A 27,767-nucleotide genomic window follows, 5' to 3' on the forward strand; every position below is an offset into this window, starting at 1 on the left:
CATCACGACTATGTGAACAAAAGAATTGACTTGTTTGGACAATTCCACACCTAACAAATCTCCCACTTGAAGACTAATTTTAATTTGTCTTCACACTTTGATCGATGCAGCAGCTCTTTCCTACTTTCATACTTCGTGCAGGCCAACTGAAGTTGAGCATAGCTTCAGTTTGTCTATCGTCACTGCCTTTGTCAGCATGTCTGCTGGATTCTGACTCCCTGCGATCTTCTCAAGCACTAGCGCTCCATCTTCCAAAGCTGATCTAATGAAATGGTACCGGAGTTGTATGTGCTTCGTTCGAGCATGGTAAACCGGGTTCTTTGCCAAATGAATGGCGCTTTGGCTATCACAATATAGCACACTTCCCTCGTGGTCCTGATCCAATTCCCGCAGAAAAGATTGTAGCCACATCATTTCCTTTGTGGCCTCCGTCACAGCAACGTACTCAGCTTCACAACTAGAGAGAGCTACTATCTTTTGCAACTTGGAAACCTAAGAGATTGCAGTACCTCCGAAGGTGTAAACATACCCGGATGTGCTCTTTCTGCTATCAATATCACCACCGTTGTCAGCATCAACATACCCTTGCAATCTTGTTTTTAATTTTCGGAAATACAGAGCAGAACTCGAGCTGCCTTTCAGATATCTGAATATCCACTTCACAGCCTCCCAGTGTTGCTTTCCCGGATTGCTCATAAATCGGCTGACAACTCCCACTGCATGTGCAATGTCTGGCCTTGTACATATCATTGCATACATAAGACTACCGATTGCAGATGCATAAGGTATCTTGTCCATCTGCTTCTTCTCATCCTCGGTTGTCGGCGACTGATCCTTTGACAACCGAAAGTGTCCAGCCAAGGGAGTGCTGACTGGCTTGGCATCATGCATGTTAAACCTTTTGATAACTTTCCTCACATATTCTTCTTGTGAGAGTTTGATGCCCTCCTTGCTTCGGTCGATTCTCATCCCAAGGATTTGCTTTGCAGCTCCCAAATCCTTCATTGCAAACTCTTCCGATAACCCTTTTTTCAATCGATCAATCTCCTGTAGGTTTGCTCCTACGATTAGCATGTCGTCGACATAGAGTAGCAGTATCATGTACGAGTCTTCAAATTTTTTGAAGTAACAGCAGTGATCTGCCTCGCACCTTGAAAAATCAGCTTTCTTCATAAAGCTGTCAAACTTTAAATACCACTGTCTTGGAGCCTGTTTTAGTCCGTACAGACTCTTTTGAAGTTTGCACACCAGATTCTCCTTTCCTTTGACTTTGAATCCCTCTGGCTGTCGCATGTAGATTTCCTCGTCTAGATCACCGTGAAGAAATGCAGTTTTCACGTCCATCTGTTGCAGATGTAGATTTTCCTTTGCTACCAGTCCAAGAACAGTTCTAATAGTCACCATCTTGACTACGGGAGAGAAGATCTCCGTATAGTCGATACCTTCTTTCTGTTGAAATCCCTTTGCAACCAGCCTTGCTTTATAACGCTTGCTTCCATTGGGTTCTTCCTTTATTCGATAAACCCATTTGTTTTGCAATGCCTTCTTATCCTTTGGCAACTCGGCTAACTCCCATGTATGATTTGCCGATAGTGAATCCATCTCATCCTTCATTGCCAGCTCCCACTTAGTCGATTCATCGACTTGCATTGCTTCTTCATAACATTCCGGCTCCCCTCTGTTAGTGAGTAGAATGTAGTTGAGGGATGGAGAGTACCTGTGAGTGCTGACTGGCTTGGCATCATGCATGTTAAACCTTTTGATAACTTTCCTCACATATTCTTCTTGTGAGAGTTTGATGCCCTCCTTGCTTCGGTCGATTCTCATCCCAAGGATTTGCTTTGCAGCTCCCAAATCCTTCATTGCAAATTCTTCCGATAACCCTTTTTTCAATCGATCAATCTCCTGTAGGTTTGCTCCTACGATTAGCATGTCGTCGACATAGAGTAGCAGTATCATGTACGAGTCTTCAAATTTTTTGAAGTAACAGCAGTGATCTGCCTCGCACCTTGAAAAATCAGCTTTCTTCATAAAGCTGTCAAACTTTAAATACCACTGTCTTGGAGCCTGTTTTAGTCCGTACAGACTCTTTTGAAGTTTGCACACCAGATTCTCCTTTCCTTTGACTTTGAATCCCTCTGGCTGTCGCATGTAGATTTCCTCGTCTAGATCACCGTGAAGAAATGCAGTTTTCACGTCCATCTGTTGCAGATGTAGATTTTCCTTTGCTACCAGTCCAAGAACAGTTCTAATAGTCACTGTTGACACCCAATTTTGTCCCTCCTTTATTTTAATTTACTCAGGCTTTCTAAATTTACTGACGACCTAAATACTTTATTTCATTGCCATTACTACTAAATATCATTACTTTTATTTTTAACATTACAAGTATCACTTTACTACAAATTTTAGATGATTCGTCATCATTTCATTTTTTCGGGTTCGGACTCGTTAAATTTATTACAAGGCAATATTTTACAAAATCTTTATTCTTCTACAGGTTAATTATCGTCTCTACATAATATATATATATTATACCAGTTATTAAATTAGAATCCCAAAATAATTAAATAGCGGAAAAATGGTCAACAATTTTTAGCCAATTAATGGCTTAAAATACAAATATAATATTATTTCCCTACCCGAATAAGCAACCCACATTTTTAATATCCAATCCACATTTATATCAGCACATATTTAAATTAATAGGCCAGCCCAAAACGGACCAGCCCAATTAACTCCTACCCGGCCCAACCCTCATTATCTTTACCCTAATTCCCTTCTCCTCTTCTTCCGCCTCCATCTCATCTTCTCTGTCTCTCTTTCTCGTCTTCATCATTTCACCGCCGACACCCCACGTTCTCTCCTTCCCTTCGTCTCTCCGTCAATGTCGTCTTCACGCCTCACGTGCTCTCACGTTCCCCTGTCCCCCACTTCGTTCTGCCATCTCCACCATCACTATCCTCACGCTCTCTCCTCACCCGACAAACCTCCCCTTTCCCATACTCCTCTCTGTCACTTTCTGTCCACTCACGTTTCACCTCCACTTTCCCTTGCCCCCCCACGCTTGTCCCCCGCTATCATCTCTCTCCTACGCTCCATTTTCTCTTCTCTTTAAACCCTAATCACAGTACTATAAATAATCTTAATTTAGGAGGAGATGAGGGGGGGATTTTGGTGTTCGAGTGGTTTATTTTTAGGAATAAGAAAATCCGAATCACCAAAGAAGCTAGAACTGCAGAATTCCTTACAAAACATCAATTTTAATCATAAAGGTTTTTTTTCGGTCAATCGCCTAAACTTTTGTTTACATACATATTAGTCACCACATCAGAGAACACTCTTTGATACATCAAGTGAGTCACTCTCATCAATTCGACTGTTACTTTGGAGTCGAGCGTAGATTCGAGACCGTCGACACCCACTTCACTGCACACAAAAGAGGTAAACCTCGATACATTTATCGCTCATAATCTTTAGTCTTTTCTGTTTTGGTTAAGATTTTTGCCTGTGCTGCTATATGTCTAATGATTATATAGTTTATTTGTCGTCGCGTTATTTGTTTGATGTTTGGGGGCTGTTAGGATAGAACGTTAATCGCAAAAAAATGAATTTGAAAGATGCATACCGTAATTTGGATGTTTAGACTGAATTCCCAGAACTTAGAACCCATTTAGAGCCGAATATACATGGGTATACAATGAGCTATCAAGATAAGGCGAAGGCATACATTCGATATACGTCTGCTATACACACTATGGTGTGTATATCTTAGGTATATCATGTATATGATTAAAACAGGCCAGCACTGTCCCTCTTTTGCTCTATTTGTTCGAGATAATGTATACTGTTATGAATGTAATCTGCCTGGGTTTAGATGTGATGCAATGATTATACGACGTATCGATATTGGTTGTTGATTTTATTTGGTCTGCAAGGTCGTGGCTGTTTGTTTAAACTGTTAAGATTAATGGAGAATGGTTAGTTTGAGACTTAGGCCAGTTTACCTTGTCATCGCTGTGTGGTTTAAGTCAAATTTGATCAACTCTAGACACTAGTAGCTCGTCTAGTTAGTTGTAGTTTCCTCTAGTTTACATTGTCATGACTGTTTGTTGAAGTGAAATCTGATCAATGTTAAAAGGTTGGTTTGAGGTTCATGCTAGTTCATATTGTCATAATTGACTGTCTTGGGTTGAACATGATTAGTATTGAACTAAAATCTTGCAATTTTGCTAGCTCACACTGATGTAGTTGTCTGTTTAAGTCTGGATGTGATTGATGCCACATGAACATACTAAATGCATACTTTCTCTCAGATGTCTTATTCAAAACTTAAGGCTTTTGCATTGGTTAGTATACTAGTCGAAATCATTTCCCTTTGTTTATGATTTCTAGAATATGCTCTGTGTTCTAAATGAGACAATGCTGTCCAATCATTTCCCTTTCATTTATTTCTTTTGCTTCAGTCATTGTCTGATTCTGTGATTGTGTATTGATTTTGAATCGATTAATTCAGAATATGTAGTTTAATATCAAATGGTTTGGTCTTTTTTCAGAAAATGTTGACACTCTAAAGTTTTGGATTAATAAGGGGCTAATTTAGACACTGTTGGTTAATTGATAATCCCATTAGACTAAACTGACACTCTCAGTTGAGGGTAAATGAGATGCAAACTGATCTGACCCTGACCCATCTCAACTGTTAACCAAATTATGAATTTGCATAATCTGAATTATTGCAAATATGTCATGAAAACAGCCCCAAAACATTCCTTTGAAGATAAGGAGAGGCTTCCCTAAGTTTGTTTCCCCGCCTTGCCATACTTTGTTTGAACTCTAATTCTGATTTGCTTGTTGATAATTTATTAAAGTTTAGCATGATTGAGTCTTCTTTTTAGAAGTCCATGAGTTAATTTCACCTATTAAGTGCAACATATATATGAAGCAAGAATCTGTTTTCTCTCATTGATTTTCATGCTCCAATGCACCAAGCTTCTAGACTTGCATGTTGGATTCAATATCAGTTGTCCTCTATCTATGATCATTATTAGGCTTAGTTCATTTTTCTATCTTGGTTTGGTAATACTGAAGCAGCAAATTGGAAGCCTTGTTTGGCCAAGATTACTAGAATATGTCTTAACATTTTAACAAAGGTTATTGATAGTTCGGTTAGGTAAATCCATAGTTCACATCTGTTCTAATGTCTCTCGTTTAGTTGTTCCCTTTAGAGTTTAAATTGTGGGGAAATGCTAGTTTTAAATAATCTTTAGTATGAGTCACTGTTATGTTCTATTTTATTAACTGTATTTATTTTATCTCCTGAAATATGCTTCTCTCAGATAAGCATTTCTGAACAAGGAAAGTTTGATATTGAAAACCTTATGCTGTTATGCTGTCCTAGAGTGTTTTCCCTGCAATTTAAATCTTCATAAAAGTCAGGGGCTAATTCAGTCTTCAATATGATGTGATTTAGTATATTTTCCTGCTGGTGTGAGTCTTTATAGTAATCGTGTTGTTGATTAACGCAAAGATATAGCTTTGCAACTTCAGTGGTTTAATATAGGGAGACTATAGACTCTTAATAAAGAAATAGAGGAAGATCACAAATTGTTGTTTCCAGATCGACTGAAAAACAAAGTAGAGATTTCAATTATTACGAAGACAAGTATATATATGATTTGTTTCATGTATTTCTTATCATATAAAAGTCTGCTTCTTGTTTTCTAATCTTTTTCTTTCTTATTTTCTTTTGCATGACACACCGGAGCCGAAGAGTCTCATTTTGAGACTCAACGACACCGCTACCGCATGGAATCCACAGCCATATACTAAATTCGCTGGGCCAAAACCCAACAGCAAACAGTCGCAGCAGTCCTATAAAATGGGTTGAACCCATTTGATTCTATTTGCTCTTTATTTCGTACATTTAAGTTATATTGTACAACTAGTACTTTACTTGGTTTGTCTTCTTAGCTAGAATAAACCTTAGTGAAATTAGTGGGTTGATACGATGGGTAGTTAATTTAAAAGAGAGCTAACAATTAATTCATAGGCTTCATTTCTCTTTTTTCATGTCAAATTATTTATAGTATCTATACTATTTATCTTATTAGAATAGTTGATTTTAAATATCATGACTACATATTTTGAGAATCAAGATTCATTCTTACTATCTTCGAAATTTAACACGCTATTAATTTTTACACTAACGTTAACTTATTTTTGAGAAATAAAAAAAAAAGCAAACTAGTTCCCATGGATAACTGTTCCACTTTAATTCCTTTCCAACATTGGAATCACGTATTTGTTGAAATGACTTTTACATAGTTTATAGTAAACTAGTACTTTTTTCTACAACATAGTTTATATTGAACTAATATTTTTTTCCCATAAAACCCTTTAAAAAGTTTATTAATATTAATCTTACAAACGACTGTTCTGATTTATTAATCGGCATAATTTATTTTTTCTCTAAATACATATAAACGTTATACATCCTGTTTCTTTCAGTTTATTATGACTAAACTCTTTTATGTATATTGTTGTTTCCTACAAGTCTTATTTTAAGTAGCATTCTTATCTATCTCCAACTTTAGCAATATTTACAAAGTTATTTTCTTGTCTATAATATTATAATTACGCTTAGCCTAATTAAATTTTAGTCCGGTCGGTTAACCATTGTTAATGGGTCTTAAAGGGTGCCTAATACCTTCCTTTTAGACTAATTGAACCCTTTCTCAGATCTTTTGGTTTCGTAGACTTTACAATAATACCAACTTTAGATAACTACTTTAATAAACTTTAGGTGTCCTAATTCACCGTAAATAATTAGGTGGCGACTCCTTAAAAACAACAAAACAGGAATCTCCAATATGTCGTACTCTAACTTTAACTCTCCCGGGGTTAAAATGGGGTATGACAGTCACCATCTTGACTACGGGAGAGAAGATCTCCGTATAGTCGATACCTTCTTTCTGTTGAAATCCCTTTGCAACCAGCCTTGCTTTTATAACGCTTGCTTCCATTGGGTTCTTCCTTTATTCGATAAACCCATTTGTTTTGCAATGCCTTCTTATCCTTTGGCAACTCGGCTAACTCCCATGTATGATTTGCCGATAGTGAATCCATCTCATCCTTCATTGCCAGCTCCCACTTAGTCGATTCATCGACTTGCATTGCTTCTTCATAACATTCCGGCTCCCCTCTGTCAGTGAGTAGAATGTAGTTGAGGGATGGAGAGTACCTGCGAAGCGGCTTCCTGATCCTGGATGATCTACGCAGTTCTGTGATTGGTGTCTGTTCATTTGTTTCAGAATCAGCATTTTCATCAGCACCTTCTCGGATTGTTTGTTCCTCTGCCTCGGTTGTACCTGGCTGCGGCTCAGGTGTCGGAAAGTCCCTCAAATTGACTATTTCCGATTCCTTGTCCTGACATTCTGAATTCTTTTGCAGCTTGTCTTTGTACAGTACCTCTTCGTTGAAGACAACATTCCTGCTTCGGATGATCTTCCGATTTTGTTCATCCCAAAATCGGTACCCAAGCTCGGTGTCACCATAGCCAATAAAGTAACACTTCTTTGATTTTGGATCAAGCTTGCTTCTAGCCGTATCATCATTATGAACATATGATAAGCAACCGAACACTTTCAGAAATGAAAGATTTACCTTCTTGCCACTCCAGACTTCTTCTGGAATTCTGAAATCCAAGGGAACTGACGGTCCTCGGTTAATTAAGAAGGCCGCGGTATTGACTGCATCTGCCCAGAATGTCTTGGGCAGTCCAGAGTGTATTCTCATACTCCGAGCTCGCTCGTTCAACGTTCGGTTCATTCTTTCGGCTACTCCATTCTGTTGCGGCGTTCCAGGAATAGTCTTCATCATCTTGATCCCATTATCGGCACAGTACTGTTTGAAATCACCATCAGTGTATTCTCCGCCGTTGTCGGACCTCAAACACTTCAACTTGAGGTTTGTTTCATTCTCGACCATGGCTTTCCATCTTTTGAATACACTAAACACATCGGATTTATTTTTCATAAAATAAACCCATACCTTCCTGGTTGAATCATCAATGAAGGTCACGTAGTAGTGTGATCCTCCAAGGGAGGGTACAGTGGTAGGTCCCCACACGTCTGTGTGCACCAATTCCAGCTTTTCGACCTTCAACTCTCTGCCTGCACTTGAGAAGCTTACTCGCTTTTGTTTTCCGAGAATGCAGCTCTCACACGTATGAAGGTCCACTGTCTTCAGCTCCGGAATTAAGCCATTTGTCACCAACAGCTTCATCCCCTTCTGGCTGATATGCCCAAGCCGACAATGCCACAAATCTGTCTTCTTTGTGTTGTCAACCACAACAACAATATCACGACAGCTATCCGTCATGTAGAGAGTGCCAATCTTCTTTCCTCGGCCAACTACCATAGCACCTTTCGCCACCTTCCAAGACCCATTACCAAAGTTGAGATCATATCCCTCATCATCAAGCTGACCTACTGAAATCAGGTTTCGCATCAGCTTTGGAACATGTCTAACTTTTGTAATCTTCCACGAGGATCCATTTGACATCTTCAAATTAATGTCTCCCGTGCCAACAACGTCTAGCGGCTCTCCATCGGCTAAATAAACTTTGCCGAGATTCCCAGCCACGTAGTTTGTCATTATATCATGATGTGGGGTGGTATGAAAGGACGCTCCTGAGTCAAGCACCCAAGAGTCTATCGGGCTGTCAACCGATAGCAACAACGCATCGCCAATGTCTTCCGTAGCAGCGTTGATTCCAGCCCCCTTGTTGTCCTCCTTCTTTGGCGCCCTGCAGTTCTTCTTGAAGTGACCTGGTTTTCCACAGTTCCAACACTCATGTGTTCGTCCTGGTCTGGATTGACCCCTGCCATTCCTTGACTTCGATCTGCCCCTATTTCGGTTGTAGTTTCTGTCATAATTTCTGCTTCTGTTTTCAACATTAAAAGCAGAACTCGTCGATGCCTCTCCCGAATCTGTCCTGCGCACCTCCTCAGCAAGGATACGATCCCTAACATCGTTGAACTTTAGTTTGTCACTGCCGACAGAATTACTAACCGCTGCTCTCATTGGCTCCCAACTATTTGGTAGGGATGCCAACAAAATTAGAGCTTGTACTTCATCATCGAAATCAATTTTTACCGATGACAATTGATTTACAATGGTATTGAATTCATTTATGTGTGCAGCAACATGAGCATTTTCCATCATCTTTAGATGAAATAGTTTCTTCATGAGAAATACCTTATTATTTGCCGAAGGTTTCTCATACATGACAGACAATACCTTCATCATATCTGCGGTGGTCTTCTCCTTTGCCACGTTGTGAGCAACGTTCTTCGACAGCGTCAGTCGAATGACTCCCAGAACTTGTCTGTCGAGGAGATCCCAATCTGCTTGCTTCATCTCCTCTAGTTTCGGACTCAGAGGTTCATGAAGCTTTCTGCCATATAAATAATCTTCAATTTGCATTCTCCAGAACGCAAAATCTGTACCATCGAATTTACCGATGCCGTGCGTCGTACCATCTTCGCCTCCCATCGTTTCTAAATCACAACACAACCTGTTGCTCTGATACCAGTTGTTAGGATTTGAATCCCAAATCCGACCTTTGTAAGCAGGTTCCCAGGAAATATTGGAGGGTCACAGCTGGACCACTTAAATACCAACCTCCTTAGACAGAACCTACTTACGCCGTGATGTAAGCGAAGAATAAATAGCACACACAGATTTATAGTGGTTCACCCTCAATGTGAGAGCTACGTCCACGTTGCTGCTGCAGATCTTATTAAAGAAGAAATATTACAAGTGTTTACAACACTCAACCTCACAACCCCAATCTCAATTACACTCAAGAATTTTACCACAGAAAATTCTCTCAAAGACCTTCTCTTACTTAGGCCTTTCACTAAGAGTATTTCTCTTAGATTTTTCTCTCTCTTTGGGATGTGTTGTCTTCTTCAATTTGGTGTGTTTACAAATGAACCATAAGCTACCTATTTATAGGAATGAATTTCCTATGATGAGGTAAGCGCTTACATCACGACTATCATGAGGTAAGCGCTTACATCACGACTATGTGAACAAAAGAATTGACTTGTTTGGACAATTCCACACCTAACATGTATATGTCGTCACCATATCAACAAACCAAACTCTTTTTTCACCATATCAACAAACCAAACTCATGTACAAGTATTACTCAGGTATATTTATTTTCTTTTCCTGTTATTTTTTATGAATACTTTGATAATCCCACAACTTTTTTTATCCTCTACAATTAATCAATCATTTCTATATACGATAGTTATGCAAGTGTTAACAATCTTAATTTTAATGTAGCGGTTGTCAAATCTTGACAGGTTTTTCTGATATCAAAAAACTCAAAAGCAGATACAAAAGCGGAAGCTGAAGTAATTCTCCCTTATTGTTAAAAATTTACCATTGAGATCATGAAAAGGTTTGTCTGAAGTCTTATTTGCTTTTAATTTTAAGTGTTTATTATTACTGTTTTCTGTCAAATTTACTTTTGTTGAAAAAGAATTCTTTTTCCTGATGAGTAAAAAAGGAAAAATCCCCAACAAGTTCAGAAGAACCCAACGTATTAATTAATGAGAAATTATGTTAAAATTTAACTTTTTATAGAACATAAACGAAAAACATAGTCTATAAAGAAGTATTAACAAAATCCGATCTTATCACACGTTTGTACATAATAACATCAAAATTAATTTCTCTATACATCAGACCTATCTAACTTAATTTAGTTATTCAGTTTTACAAATATAGAAGATACCCAACCATTTTTGTTCAACAATCAAATTGGTCGAATAAGCTCACCATTTTTCTCTTTTAAAATTCATATTACCAATCACAGACATGTTAATTAGTATATTAATATTTATGTTATTTAAAAAAATTGTATTGGTGACATGAAATACACGTGAAACGCACATGTCTAGATACTAGTAAAAAGAAAATGTGGACGCATCGATATATTGTGTGTTAACATCATGTTGTTTTTCCAACACTAAGATATGCAAGCAATTTAGGACATGAAAGAACATAGCCCAAGTGTTGAATTCTAATGAAACCAACTAGGCTAAAAGATGATGCGAAATGATTGTCAAAAAGAAGAATCAAGAAGGCTTCTTGTTTTCCTAATTAAAGCCCAATTTTACACCCAATATAATGACTCTGAAATGCAATAGCACTATGAAAGTAGTATGATTGGTGTAAGCATTGACTGGGAATAATTTTTTTTACAAAAAAGCACTTACCCTCGAGGCATCCGCTGCAAAAATGAAGAAGGAATTAGGGGAAACACTGGGCTCAATCCAGTCTCCATTTTTCATCTGAACTTGCAATCCAACTTGACCTTGTTTCACTATGGTAAAAAAGCCAGTGTCTATATGGCCCATTAATCTTGGTTTGCTCACATCTTAATTAGCCTTGAACTTCCTCCTTGTAATTCATAAACCACAAAATGAAAACGTTTTGATCCAAAAATTCATCAATGTAATTTTTAGCCCCAAACTCTCCAAAATTATCCTTTACAGCATTTCATCTAATTCCATAAGTGATTTTCAGTAGGACTTTACCACATTGCTTGTTATATTTGTCTCCACTATCTACAGCCACTACATTAAAATTTTTATTGTTCCTATATTCTATTTATCTTTCATTGATGGATGATCTTCTATAGTTGTGAAAGTTCTTCTTTAAATAGTTAAAATGGAAAGCAAGTAAGAACTCATTGTACGTTATAGAATTATTGATGCATTTTGCGGGAAAATGAAGAAGAAAGAACTGAGGCAACATTATATTTTTGCTTAAAAATTCTCTTAAACAGATTGCCAAATCATTAAGTCTTGAATATTTGTGTGGATGTAAATCATTTCATAAATTGAATTTGTTTCCAAATTAGGAAAGAGTTCATTCATTTTGGCACGAATTAAAAAGGAAATAGGTTCATATAAATTGAAATAGAGGAAATACTATTTATTTGTTTGATAAAAAAATAAGGAACAAGAAAATGATAACTTCCTCTTTAAATTGGAAAAATAAGTTATTCGAAATTATGGAATTAATGTCAATTATCACTAAATTATAAAAAAAAATATATATGCATGAATAATTAGGAAAAGACATTAAAATATAATATATTAAAAGAAAGTATACAAGATGAGATCCAGTCATCCAGATAGATAAAATTACTAAAGTATACGGTGTCTTCGTCCGCGTTCTTTGTTTAAATAAATACCACTTGAAGATTTTTATTAAAAAAATAAAACGCGAGGATGCGGTAATGTAATAACTAGGGGTGTCAATTGTAAGATGGTTATTTTATAAAATTTATACCATATTGATTTTTCGATTATTTTATTTTATATAACTAAAATTATTCCTTTTTGAAACCGTCCCATTATCTCTATTTCTTTGTTGTTTAACAAATAACAAGATTTATCCCTATCTGTGGCTGAGTCAAAATTTTCACTAAGTGGTTTCAAAATATAAGAAATAAATCTAAGAAGAAGTCAAGGGGTGCCAATATATAATTTATATACATAAAAAAATTATTTTTACCTAGCTTCATAGTGTAATTTTCCAACGAAGGGGTGTGAGGTGTTAAGTACATGTAGCTCCGCCACTAATCTCTATTTCTTTGTTGTTTCCGTTTTTTGCAATAGAAACACGTGTAAATACTTATTCGAATAGGACGTTTACATCAAATTACTATATTTAAGTAAGATTTAGTGAGATGAAAATGTAGGTTAATTAACTAAATGTATGTTAATTAACTATTATAAGTGCTAAAATCTATATGTAAACACATATTATGCATTTTCGGCTTGGTGTAAGCATCAACTGCGAATAAATTTTTACCTAAAAACACTTACCCTCAAGGCATCGTCTGCTAAAATGACAAAGGAATCTGCTAAAATGACAAACGAATAAATTTCATTTGAACGTGCAATCCAACTTGATAGATCTTGTTTCATTATTGTCAAGAAGCCAGTGTCTGTATGGCCAATTAATCTTGGTTTGCTCACATCTTCACCTTGAACTTCCTTCCTGTAGTTCATAAATCGCAAAATAAAAACTTGCTGATCCAAGAATTCATCAATATAATTTTTTAGCCCCAAACTCTCTAAAATCATCCTACTTAGCATTTCATTTAACTCCATAAGTGACTTTGAGTAGGACTTTACCACAATATTGCTTCCAAATTAATTTATTTTATATGGTTAACATATAAAAAACTTGTAGAAATAGGAATATAAGGAGATAATAAGAACTTGTAGACATAGTAATATAAGGAGATAATATTTAAACAAAAATAAGAAAAGTGCGACCAAAATAATAGGATGTATTAAACAAAATATTAAGTGGTCGTTTGGTTGGAGGGGTTAGGATAGAAATCTCTCAAACAAGATTATTCTTTCCCGCATTGGTTTCCAGGATTAGAAATCATGGATTTATGATGTCACAATTATAGTATTATTTTTATACCACACTCAACGTGGGATAATAATTAGGGGATAAAATATCAAAATAACAAAAATATCATTATCCAAAACTCTTCTTCAAAAGTTGTTGCGTAAGCTAGGTTAAAATTGAAAATCAGTGTTTATGCCAAAAAAAAAAAAAAAAAAAGGTTGGTCAAAAGTTTATCTAGCGTAAAACCAAACACAAGTTTTGTTATTATACCCCGTAAATCAGATTATTAGTCCAATGAATCAAACATCACTAATATTAGTGTATCCAGTAAATAATCGTATTAATATACCGTTAAATAACAAAAGGTAATTAATGAAGTAATTAAGCATAATACCCATAGTGAAGATTTCCATCAGGCCAGAAGGTATTGACGAAGGTTTCAATACTTTCGGGGAGGAGCAAATCAGTGGTGCACCTAATCTCATTGTATGGTGTGTGTGGAATTAGGTCTTGGTACCGATCAAAGGGTTTGTCTATATACTCTCTCACTTTGGACTCCAATGGAGATGCTTTAAAACTTCTTTTAAAGCATCGAACATGGTTTCTCCAATTTCCTTTGGAACCTTATCATATATTGCTTCAAAGCAACCATACTCTTTTAAGGCTTGGAGGACTTGAGCTTTTGTTAATTCCCATTCTAAAGAACCTGGTTTCAGCTCGGTCTTGCAAAAATCTATGGTTGGAATCTTGGATGCCATGGATGATATTCAATAATCTAATGTATTTGATCAAACTAAACTTAGATATATCACACGCCTATGACCTATTTATTAATCTTCCCCTCCAGCTATATATATATACTAGTCGCATGGTACGCCTAGTAAGTAGGTTTTTTTTTTTTTTTGGTTTTCCACCCGGTGTCCGGTATCCGCATTAGAGCTTAACTATATTTGGATTCGCGCCGCAAAGGGCCTCATTCCGGGGGAAGCGCTCCCTACCATGAATTTTTTCATACCTAGGGCTCGAATCCGATACCTCTGATTAAGGGAGGAGCAGGTCCATCTGCTGCACCACATCCTTTGATGATATACGTAGTATGAGATTTTACTTTTCTCTACTTGCTTTTTTTCTCTTTTCTTAATTTTTAGTATATGTACTTTTGACTAGGGGAAATGTGGAATATAAAAGTTGATTTGGATACATTTCTCTTCTTTCAATAATGAAGGGTGACCTACAGGAAATATCGTTTCTTTTCGCTTTATCAGTGATCAGTGATATCTTATATGTGTAAGATGGGATATATTTCTTTATTAAGTTACTATTACAAATCATTTGATGAGATTTTATTTTTCTCTATTTGATTTTTTCTCTTTTCGTATTATATGTGCTTGTGAGTACGTAGGGAAAATGTGGAGTACAAAAGTTGATTTGAATACATTTCTTTTCTTTCGATAATGAAGGGTGACCTACACGAAATATGGTTTCTTTTCGCTTTCTGGGTGATATCATATATATGTGAGATAGGATACCTAATTTGAATTTTTCTTTATTAAAGTTACTATTATATATCATTTGATGAGATTTTACCTTTCTCTATTTGATTTTTTTCTTTTCGTATTATATGTGTTTTTGAGTACGTAGGGGGAATGGGCAGTATAAAAGTTGATTTAGATATTCTTTTCTTTCGATAATGAAGGGTGACCTATAGGAAATATCCTTTCTTTTCGCTTTCTCGGTGATATCATATATGTGAGATGGGATACTTAGTATGGACTTTTCTTTATTAAGTTACTAAATATCATTTGATGAGATTTTACTTTTCTCTATTTGATTTTTTCTCTTTTCGTATTACATGTGCTTTTGAGTACGTAACGAAAATGAAGAGTATATATAAAAATTGATTTGGTAAATTTCTCTTCTTTCGATAATGAATGGTGACCTACAGGAAATATCATTTCTTTTTGTTGTTTAGGTGATATATCATATATATGTGAAATGGGATACTTAGATTGGATTCTTCTTTTTTAAGTCACTACATATCATTTGATGAGATTTTATTTTTCTCTCTTTGATTTTTTCTCTTTTATATTATATGTGCTTTTGGGTACGTAGGGGAATGTGGAGTATAAAAGTTGATTTGGATACATTTCTCTTCTTTCGATAATGAAGGGTGACCTACAGGTAATAGCGTTTCTTTTGACTTTCTTGGTGATATCATATATATGGCATACTTAGTTTGCGTCAAAAATGTCCTCCAAATTTATTTTGGATCAAAAATAACTTTCTAGTTATGAAACTTTTCAAACATACCCCTCTATTAACAGAAATATCCATTCCCAAAAGAAAATAAAAAAATTTGAACCGATCCAAACTTAACCCTACTCAAACAAAATAATAACTCTTTAGTCCACCAAAAAAGACTCAAACGTTCAATTTGAGAATGGTAACACTTCAAAATCTCATACTGTAGCTTCAAAATCTCATGTTACAGATTAGGACAAACATTTTAGGTGCTTCTTATTGTTAGATGAGCGGGGAAAACAAGCTGTGGGCATACTGCTTCTTCCATTTCATGGAGGAAGTTGGAGAAAGAATTATCGGGTGCTGTTTGGGTTTCATTGCTTGTTTGAATAGGATTTTTGCAGTGAGAAGGAATTTGTTATTTAAATCAGGTACAATTTCTATTTTATTTTTATTTTTTCATGTTCTTCGTTTGGTGTTTGTATTGTCTCTAGAACTTTGATTTTGTTGCAGTGAAAACATGGCATTGACTGTGTATAAAATATGCTTTGCTGAGAAAGAAGATCTCAAATTTCTATCAAAATAACTGAAAGTTCCAGCAGAAATTACATACTTTTTTAGTTCTATCCATCCCTAAGTATACTCTATTCATCTTCATTTTGTCGAAGTTGAGATAATATTTGAAGCCATATTGAATTGAAAGTTGGCTGGAAAAAGTGAAGAATCGGATGTGGAATTGGGAACCGTCACTTTTCTCACTCTCTAATGTTCCCTCTCTCTAATGTTGGTGAAGAGGAATTGAACGTTTGGGTCTTGTTTGGGGGACTAAGGAGCTATTATTTTGTTTGGGTCAGGTTAAGTTTGGATCGGGTCAAAAAATGATTTTTTTTTTGGGGGGGGGGGGGGGGATGAATATTTCTGCTAACAGAGGGCCGAGGGGTATGCTTGAAAAGTTTCATAACGGAAAGGGTATTTTGACCCAAAATAAATTTGGAGGACATTTTTAGCCCTTTTTCCAAAATAGAGAGACCCTTTTCCTTTTTTTTTTATTAAGTTACTGTTGCATATGCATATCATTTGATGAGATTCTACAGTATTGAAAGAATCTAGCTAAGGGACAAAAACCTCAATCGACAGCCATTTTGGTTTGTGGGGCTATAATACGAAAAAAAAAACAAGAAAATTATCATATATCATATACTATATTAAAAGTGGGAAAATGTTAAGTGTAAAATTGAATTACCAAAATATACATAAAAAATTAAACGGTATTTTTATCCCTCATCTAAATATCATTTTATAGTATTTTTGTACTAAATAGTAAATTCACCTTCTAATAAATGATAATAACACAATTAATTGAGAAGTTACTAGAGTGAAGTTTCTTTATCTCCCGAGCGCTTATTGCAAAACCATTAGCCTAGTTTATTCATTTTCTTGAATTTACTTTCATTTTCCGGTAGTTATAATTCATTGTAATTTAATAGTCAATTTTCTTTTTTTGCAAGAAGTATTTGTTTGAGGTTTTTCTTTTTGTGTGGAAAACATTAAGTGTGTAGTCGAAGCAAACATAGTGGAATATTCATGTACTTTTCTATACTAATATAAAAGTGGGAAGCTTGAAGGTTAAATTTAAATTACAAAAATATTCGTGAAAAAGCCAAACCATCATTTTAGCCTTCACTTAAAATTATTTCTATAATATTTTTGTACTAACACGTAAAATTTACCTCTCAATAAGCAATGAAATAAATAGTAAAAATGTAAAAGATCCAGGAAAACAAATGTAAATGATGAACGCAATCATAAAGAAGGATCGCATATGTGGGATTTTTTTTTTCTTAAGCTAATGCATTTATTACAACTTATTCAAATTCTTAATGCTTTTATCTTCCACTGTTTATTGCTGTTTTTTGCAAATATGCACTTATATAGTGCTCATTCAATATTTATTTCTTTCAATCTTCCAACTACAGTTACGAATTCATGTATGTTAGTCTTTCCATCTCCTTTATTTATTTGTTAAATCAAGAGTGAACAAGGAGCTCAATTAACCAACTTTTTTTCAGCCAAAGTCATTGTCAATTGGTATTCTTTTTTTTTCCTTAAATAGCAGTTCTTTTAGTTTTGTATATGTCGTCACCATATCAACAAACCAAACTCTTTTTTCACCATATCAACAAACCAAACTCATGTACAAGTATTACTCAGGTATATTTATTTTCTTTTCCTGTTATTTTTTATGAATACTTTGATAATCCCACAACTTTTTTTATCCTCTACAATTAATCAATCATTTCTATATACGATAGTTATGCAAGTGTTAACAATCTTAATTTTAATGTAGCGGTTGTCAAATCTTGACAGGTTTTTCTGATATCAAAAAACTCAAAAGCAGATACAAAAGCGGAAGCTGAAGTAATTCTCCCTTATTGTTAAAAATTTACCATTGAGATCATGAAAAGGTTTGTCTGAAGTCTTATTTGCTTTTAATTTTAAGTGTTTATTATTACTGTTTTCTGTCAAATTTACTTTTGTTGAAAAAGAATTCTTTTTCCTGATGAGTAAAAAAGGAAAAATCCCCAACAAGTTCAGAAGAACCCAACGTATTAATTAATGAGAAATTATGTTAAAATTTAACTTTTTATAGAACATAAACGAAAACATAGTCTATAAAGAAGTATTAACAAAATCCGATCTTATCACACGTTTGTACATAATAACATCAAAATTAATTTCTCTATACATCAGACCTATCTAACTTAATTTAGTTATTCAGTTTTACAAATATAGAAGATACCCAACCATTTTTGTTCAACAATCAAATTGGTCGAATAAGCTCACCATTTTTCTCTTTTAAAATTCATATTACCAATCACAGACATGTTAATTAGTATATTAATATTTATGTTATTTAAAAAAATTGTATTGGTGACATGAAATACACGTGAAACGCACATGTCTAGATACTAGTAAAAAGAAAATGTGGACGCATCGATATATTGTGTGTTAACATCATGTTGTTTTTCCAACACTAAGATATGCAAGCAATTTAGGACATGAAAGAACATAGCACAAGTGTTGAATTCTAATGAAACCAACTAGGCTAAAAGATGATGCGAAATGATTGTCAAAAAGAAGAATCAAGAAGGCTTCTTGATTTCCTAATTAAAGCCCAATTTTACACCCAATATAATGACTCTGAAATGCAGTAGCACTATGAAAGTAGTATGATTGGTGTAAGCATCGACTGCGAATAAATTTTTTACAAAAAAGCACTTACCCTCGAGGCATCCGCTGCAAAAATGAAGAAGGAATTAGGGGAAACACCGGGCTCAATCCAGTCTCCATTTTTCATATGAATTGCAATCCAACTTGACCTTGTTTCACTATGGTAAAAAAGCCAGTGTCTATATGGCCCATTAATCTTGGTTTGCTCACATCTTAGCCTTGAACTTCCTCCTTGTAATTCATAAACCACAAAATGAAAACGTTTTGATCCAAGAATTCATCAATGTAATTTTTAGCCCCAAACTCTCCAAAATTATCCTTTACAGCATTTCATCTAATTCCATAAGTGATTTTCAGTAGGACTTTACCACATTGCTTGTTATATTTGTCTCCACTATCTACAGCCACTACATTAAATATTTTATTGTTCCTATATTCTATTTATCTTTCATTGATGGATGATCTTCTATAGTTGTGAAAGTTCTTCTTTAAATAGTTAAAATGGAAAGCAAGTAAGAACTCATTGTACGTTATAGAATTATTGATGCATTTTGCGGGAAAATGAAGAAGAAAGAACTGAGGCAACATTATATTTTTGCTTAAAAATTCTCTTAAACAGATTGCCAAATCATTAAGCTAGCGCAACAACGATACAAGAAGAAACTTAAAGCCAAAGTTAACCCAATTCCAATTTCAAATTATCAAAAAACAGGTGGGCGAAAGCCTCCATCAACGACCAAATTATGGCCGGTGACAAACTGAGACTCATCAGAAGCCAAAAACAAGACGGCGTCAGCTATATGAGAACTCTTCTGAGGCCCATTATTTTTCAGGCAACTGAACAACTCGAACACTTTCTCCGCATCCATCTTCATTCCTTTCTCAAACAAAGGTGTAGCCACTGCCCCAGGAGTAACAGAATTCACACGAATACCGTACTTACCTAGTCCCAAGCTTGCACACTTCACCAATCCAAGCAGCGCGTGCTTAGACATCGCGTAATCAATATGTTTACACGCCCCATTAGTCGTCACTGAACTCCCCGTGCATATTATTTTCCCTTTCACCCCACCCTTCACCATCGCCTCAGCCGCGTGCTTCACACACGCTGCTGATCCACGAACGTTGATGCTCATTATCTTGTCTAAACTATCCAGGTTAAAACCTAGGATAACTTGTTCGCTATCATCGATAGCAAAAATTCCAGCATTGCTGAACATAATGTCGAGTCGACCGTGAATCTCCACCGTTGATTTTATCAACTCTTGGACCTGTTGCTCATCGGCCACGTCGCATTTGATGAACATGCAGTTGCCGTTGCTGATAGATTCGGCTACTGATTGGCCCCTTTCTTCATGGATGTCAGCAATTACAACTTTAGCCCCATGTTGAGCAAAGAGACGTGCCGTGCCCTCGCCGATACCACTGCCTCCTCCGGTGATGATGGCGATTTTACCCTCCAATTTTTTATTGGTTATTGGTGGAACTGGGATATCCATTTTCTTCAACTTTATTGGACTGCACGGACTCAGTAAGACAACTCTTTTCTTTTTTACGTTGATGTTGTCGTATTATTTACAAGAACTAGCGTTGAGAGTCGCATGCATCTTTCTGCAAGTTGCATAATCAACAAATTAAATTGTTTGTTGGGAAAATATATTGTTAAATTTCTGGCTGTTGAAGTTGGCACACATGTAGATGTAATATGTAAGTAAACTGACCAAATATATGGGATAACTGAGTGCAGCCTTAATATCATGCTCATTCAGGAAATCCTTAGCCTTTGCATTCTCAAAGCATAACTCATCAAACAGCAGCAGACTGTCAAACTTAGGTCCACAATACAATCCATTATTGCTATACACAGATGCAGTTGCTAATTGGCCATGCACCTCAAAGTGTGAGCCAAAAATCTCACAAGAGTACTGTCCATACTCAGCCATCACTGGTCCCAAAACCAATGTTAAAACTAGCTCTCTTCCAACTTTACAAGGGTAAAAAGTGAAATATTTATACATGAATTTGGAGATACACCTTAGACCTATATACAGAGGCGGACCCAGGATTTTAAGACGGCGGGAGCACCATTATCTTAACATACACGGCAACAAAATTTTTAATGATGACTGAGGGATAATACCGTGTCGGACCGGTCACTAATAGCGTAGCAATGGCGAAAATACAAGTATACAGACGGAAAAAAAATTGTGTTGGAGCCGAGATTTGACCTCGGGTGGTGACCAGTGAGCACTCAAGGGCACTCCTACCAACTGAGCTACTTTTGCAATTATGTTTGAGGGATCCTTTTAAAATAAATCATAATTTTTCAAGGTGTATATATATAGGGTTTTTTTTTTTTTTTAAGTTAGGGGGGCACGTGTCCCCCCACCCAACACATTGGGTCCGCCCCTGCCTATATATGTAGTGGAAAAGAAGTTTTGTCCACTAGGCATTTTTTTTTTGTTTTTCATCCAGTGACGAATATTCGTATTGGAGCCCAACTATCTTCGAATTCGCGCCCTGTAGAGCCATTCGGGGTAAGCGCTCCCTAACAATGATTTTTCATCCTCAGAACTAGAGACCTCTAGTTAAGGGAAGAGTCCACTATGCATCTTTACTACAACTACCTACAATAATATTATACTCCCTCCGCCTCAATTTAAGGGTCTTACTTTCTCTTTTGATCTGTCCTAAAAAGTGTCTCTTTCTATATTTAGTAAGTTGACAATTCAAATATCCTACATGACAAATTTATAACCACAAGGTTAAAGGACGCTTTAGTACATTATACACTTCTTTAATTTAAGACCACAAGATTCAAAAGTCTCTATTTATTTCTTAAACTTCGTGCCTAGTCAGACTAAGACACTTAAATTGGACAGAGGAAGTCATTGGCAGTACCACACTTTTATACAAAATCTCAAGAAATCTTGATTCTTCAAGATTTTACTCCTGAATTATTTAGTGCCTGTTTGGCCCTAAATGCCAAAAAACATATTGTTGGTCTATTAAAGTCTCATAAATTATTTGTTACAGATCTTCATTTATATCTTCTTGTTACAGATCATCATAAATTACTCCTGAATTATTTAGTGCCTGTTTGGCCGTAAATTATTTGTTACAGATCATCTTTCTGTATAAGATCATCATAATCATCTATATCTTCTTGTAAAAATATTGGTGACATACACTTAGTTAGGAAATCAACAATAATAAATGACGTTGGAGTAGAAAAATGGTGCAAGATTTAATGTTAGATTTAAAGACTTAGGCGCCGTTTGGACATAGTTTGAAACCTGGTTTCAAATCATGTTTGGACATACAATTTGGATATTTTTAAGTTATATTTTCTCTTATAGACATAAAACCCCCACAAATTGTGAAAACTGTCAAAACATTCTCAATTCTTATACAATCTTACCAAATGAGCAAATCATAGTTTATAACAAAATCAGTACACTACTAGAAGGCTTTTCTAAAAAATGCAACATCAATTAATCAAACTTTACTTCAATAAAATCGAAAACTTAACATGAATAGTAATGTAACTACTATTTAATATAATCTTCCCACATAAATTAAAGGTTGATAGACATAAATAAAGGTTGGTGAAAGTTAATGAGATTGGTAAATAATTGATGGGGATAATTGTTAAAAATATTTACTAACTTATGGATTTTTTTTTATAAAATATTAATTTATGGGTTAAATTTTGTATTTAAAAAAGTTGAAACCATGATTTCAAATTTCAAATCATATTTTTTGGATGATTTGTGTTCAAACCATGATTTCAAATTATAATTGAACATTGATGACCAAATGCTGATTTCAAACCAAAATTTGAAAATTGATGGCCAAACGGCTACTTAAGTGACTGGAGCGATGCGCTGCACAGAGTTGAGAGTTGGGGAAGCAAAACACCATAGAAAAAGAAAGGACAAGAAAAAGTAAAAATAAAAAGAACGAGAGAGGGCCAAAATTACCCCTGCACTTTTCACTGAGGAGCACTTTTGCCCCCATTAATGATTGGGCTGTTTAAGAGAAAAAAGAATAAGAAAAAAAACTTTTTTTTGTAACGTTGACACGTGGATTTTTAATTTTTTAATTTTTATTTTATAGTTTTGCTAACTCCAATTCAAATCAGGGCATAAATGCACCCTTTTGCTAATAACGAGGTCATAAAATTGTCATAGCTTTTAAACTGAGGGTAAATGTGCTTCTCAGCGTATTGTACAACGCCAATTTTGGCCCTTTTTTGTTAAAAAAAATAAAAATAAAATAGCGGAGCTTGCGTCAAAAGTTTAAGGACCCGTTTGCGCATGATTTCATCTCATGAGATGAAATTATGAGATGAAATCGTATTTGGATATGCAATTTGAATTTCTTAAGTTGCAGTTTTTTTATAAATATAAAAACCCCACAAGTTGTGAAAACCATAAAAAAAAAATTCAATTCTTACACAATCTTATCAAATGAGTAAATTATAGTTCATAATAAAATTAATATGCTACTAGAAAGTCTTTTTAAAAAATACAACATCAATTGATCAAACTTTAGTTCAATAAAAAGGAAAATTTAACATGAATAGTAATGTAACTACTCTTTAATATAATCCTCCCACATGATACGAACAATCTCTTCACGCCGAGTAATTAATTGTTGAAAATATTTTACCAACTTGCAGATTAATATTTAATACAAATGGTTGGTAAACATGATTGATACATATATCTACCAACTTATGGGTCTTTTTTTACAAAATATAAACGTATGAGTCAAATTTTACATTTATATTTTTTGAAATCATGATTTCAAATCCCAAATCATGCCTTTTTAGATGATTTGGGATTTTATCTCATGAGATGAAATCAGAGATGAAATCGCATGTCGAAACGCTGATTTCATCTCATGAGATGAAATCACATGTCGAAACGCCTACTAATTATAATGTCTAAAACAATCATTTTTTGAAATAACAACAATCATGAAGGGTTGATTTTCTCATAGGAGACACGCTATTATAAGAATCGATTGGGTTGGAAGGGAGTTGTCAGCCAAAAAACTAAATTGATTGGGTTGGAAGGGAATTGTCAGCCAAAAAACTAAGTTTTTAACCTGGTTAAATCTGAGAAAATCGATTTGATTGTAAATCTTTCATGTGTATTATTAACAAATGAAACATCTGTTCAATTTTACATACTTTAAGGGCATGTTTGGACCTTTTTAGCTTGTTGATCAGCTAATTAGGTTTATTGGGAGCTCCAGTTAAACTAAGGGCATATTTGGATTAACTATTGAATGGTAAGAGGATACGTGAGTTAAACTATTAAATAATGACATATATGCTCAATTTCAAATACTGTAAGAGCATATATGAACCTTTTTCGTATATCATAATATAGTCATAAAAATATGTGCGCAATGTTATATAGCTCTCCTGATGAAAATGAAGCTAATATCCATTAGAGGGCTTTGAAAGTGCAGTAACAGAGAGTGTGACTAAGTGGAACTTTTACTTGTTCTATGGTATGACAAATTTTATCCTGTGATGATGCGCTTATTTTCAATCTCTCTTTTTGATGCGATAATTGAACAGGTAATTAAAGGAGCCTTAGCTATCTTGATGAAACATAGAAACGGGTCTAAAAGACTTGTGTCAATGCTTTCTTTATTGGAAATCAATGGGATAGTGTTACATCCCGGATTTCCGCACGTTAAAGTCGCATCATGAGTTAGTCGACACAAGTTCAAAAGAAATTATCTTGAGGTTAAAAGGGAATGAGCTTATTAATAATATAAATGGTTGTTGACACCCAATTTTGTCCCTCCTTTATTTAATCTACTCGGGTTTCTAAATTTGCTGACGAGCTAAATACTTAATTTTTTTCACAATATTTTATTGCCACTACTATTAATATCATTACTTTTATTTTCAACATTATGAGCATTACTTCATCACAAATTTTAAACGGTTAGTCATCGTTTCGTTTTCGGGTTTGAACTCGTTAAATTAATTACAAGACAACGCTTTGTTAAATCATTATTTTTTCTATATATTAATTGTCTTCGCATAATATATGTTGTATTAGTTATTAAATTAGAAGCCCAAAAAATAATTAAATAGCGGAGGAAGGATCAATGTTTTCAGCCAAATTAATAGCCCAAAATACAAATACAATATTATTTTCCTACCCAAATAAATAACCCACATTTTTAATACCCAACCCGCCTTTTCAATCCACATTTTAGCCCAAACGAATTATTGACCCGGCCCAGTCTACGTGACCCGACCCGGTCCAACCATTCCCTTATTCTCTTTCACCTAAACCCTAATCCCCTTTCTCTTTCCTTTCTCCTCTCTCTACCCTTTTCCGCCTCCTTCAAGCGCTCTCTCTCTCTTCTTTCTTCATCTTCACCGCCGCACCCCCTTGCCCACTTCTCTCGCCTCCCTCACGCTCCTCTCTTCCCCACACCACTACCCCACTCCGCTTCTCTCTCTACCCCACTCCTCCGCTCCCCTCCACTCAACGCCGCTACCCCACTCTCCACTCACCGCCGCTCCCCTACGCTCCTCTTCCTCCGCTCCACTACGCTCCTTCATCTCTTTTTCTTCAATACCAATGAAACCCTATAAATATAATCCTAGTTGAATCGTTTAGGAGGGGGGGCTGAAAACGAAAACCTCACAAAACACAAGTTTTAATCAACAAAGCCAGCGAACAATTACTCTATTTTCCTTTCATTTTCTGTTTAAAACTTTAAGTTTCTTTAATCGATTTCGAGTTCGTCGCGTTCGAGTGTAGATTCGAGACCTCGTCGATCCCCACTTCACTGTACCACAAAAAGGTAATGACGTCTTCTGTTTAGTTTCTTTAGCTGATAATGTTGTGTTGAAATCATGTTTGGACTTGAAATTGTGTATATTCTGCTGCTGTTCAGATTTATTGTCTTGTTAAATTTCTGTTAACATAGAGAAATCATGTTTTAATGCCTTGTTATGACCAGTCGTGATTCAAAAAAAACCTGTTTGCATTTCTTATTTCGTGTAGCTGTTATAGTTGTTGGATGATTTAATTTAATCTGGGAGTCTGATTTATGTGTAAGGGTTAAAAGGCGATACAAATAGATATCATGAATTCGCGTATGTAGCGCTGTCCCTCTTTTGCTCTATTTTATTCGAGATAATGTATTCGGTCATGAATGTAATTTACCTGGGTTTAGATGTGACGAAATGATTATACGACATATCGGTATTCGTTGTTGATTTTATTTGGTCTGCAAGATCATGGTCGCCTGTTTAAAATGATAGGATTAATGTCGAAACGACCAGTTTGGGATTTCAGTTAGTTTACCATGTCATTGCTGCAATACTAGTTTCAAAGGCCTGCATTTTTCTACATCCCTTTAGAATTCGTTTAAATTGATAGGATTCATGCTGAATATACCCATTTACAAATATGAATATCCCTGTTGATGCAGCTGTTTTGGTATGAATTGATGTTGGTTATTGGTTCAATCCATGTTTGGTTAAGTTCTAGTATGCATATGCTGTTCTCGTGGATAATCTGATTCTCTTTTGTTTGTTTAATAACAGCAGTATAGACCTGAGTTTTAAGCATAAATTATTATCCTGGTGTATGCTAAGCAGTTGGGACCAAAGGAATATGTTACAAATAATTCATTAAGCTTCAACTCTTGTCTTAGCAGTTTAGAGAGAATACAATGATATATGGTTATTTAAGCCCAATCCTGGTGGTATAATCTGTTAACAAGAATGCTACAGACTGAAATATATGACGATATGGTTGTGCTGTTTGTTTGAATATCTCAAATCCGTCTTGTGCTATTAAGTAATGTATGAAAGGTATGTTGTTGAAATTAGCAAAGGAACAAGTTTGAGGCTGCAACAAATTGAGTAGACTTAAAGAATATTAGTCATATTATTCAAAGTTTATGACTAACTTGCTTGCGTTATATACCTGCTAACATTGTTTGTGTCTCGGATTTAGAGGACTTAAACCTTTCATTGCATATGACCTTTGTCTCATCCTCATTAGTGTTAAATATGCATATATATTGTGGAAAATGATATGCAAACATGCTGCATATGTCTTGCCCAGAAAATTAAAAAAAAATAAAAAATCCAAGTGTACGATGTTTGATCCCTTTCCCTTTCCCCTGTATCTGCATACGTTTCTTCTTCAGAAAATCCTTGCTTGCTGCCTTAAATACATTGTATGAACCTGCAAAGGGATTGTTTCCCTTTGAGTTATCAAAACCAAACACCTCTGTCCCTTTTGGCTGCTGCTTTATTGTTGGGTTTGTGAGCCACATTTGATAAAATAGCTACTGCTGAACTTTGGTATAAACAACGATACTTTGGTCATTACTTTTAGCCAGCTGTTGTTGCCATTTTCTTGACTGTTGCTATACTACAAATAGCTATTGCATCTGTGTGTTAATCCAGTACCTGTGTCGAGAAAGATGTGGTTATACTTGGCCGCTATGTGGATATTACTTACGTTCGATAAAACAGTTGATGTTTTTGCTGCTACTTATAGCTGCGCTAATTGCTACGTTTGGAATTACGCTAGTGGTCGTTGTGTATCGCTTATTTGCCCATTTCTTCACATGTCACTTAGTTCCAGTTGCAAGTTCTTATATTTTAGGCTGAATATATCTTGGCACATGTTAATCATCTCTTAAGTTTCCCAGATATGATGATTTTTGTACATTATAGGAATTATACCCTCGCACTAATTTCTTCTCCTTTCTTTTGCATGACATCGGGGATTGTGAGGAGTCTCGAATGAGACTCAACTTTGCTGCAAGATCGA

General features: G+C 35.3%; 1 protein-coding gene across 1 annotated transcript; it reads right to left on the minus strand.

Moving 5' to 3' along the window:
• Positions 1 to 18,069: 18,069 nt before the first annotated feature.
• Positions 18,070 to 27,507, minus strand: LOC132635261 (short-chain dehydrogenase reductase 3b-like). Its single transcript, XM_060351583.1, has one exon. It carries the CDS (start codon positions 20,427 to 20,429, stop codon positions 19,632 to 19,634), a length of 798 nt encoding a protein of 265 aa, XP_060207566.1. The 5' UTR covers positions 20,430 to 27,507; the 3' UTR covers positions 18,070 to 19,631.
• Positions 27,508 to 27,767: the final 260 nt, after the last annotated feature.

This window comes from Lycium barbarum, chromosome 4 (assembly GCF_019175385.1).
Source record: "Lycium barbarum isolate Lr01 chromosome 4, ASM1917538v2, whole genome shotgun sequence".
NCBI lineage: Eukaryota > Viridiplantae > Streptophyta > Magnoliopsida > Solanales > Solanaceae > Lycium > Lycium barbarum.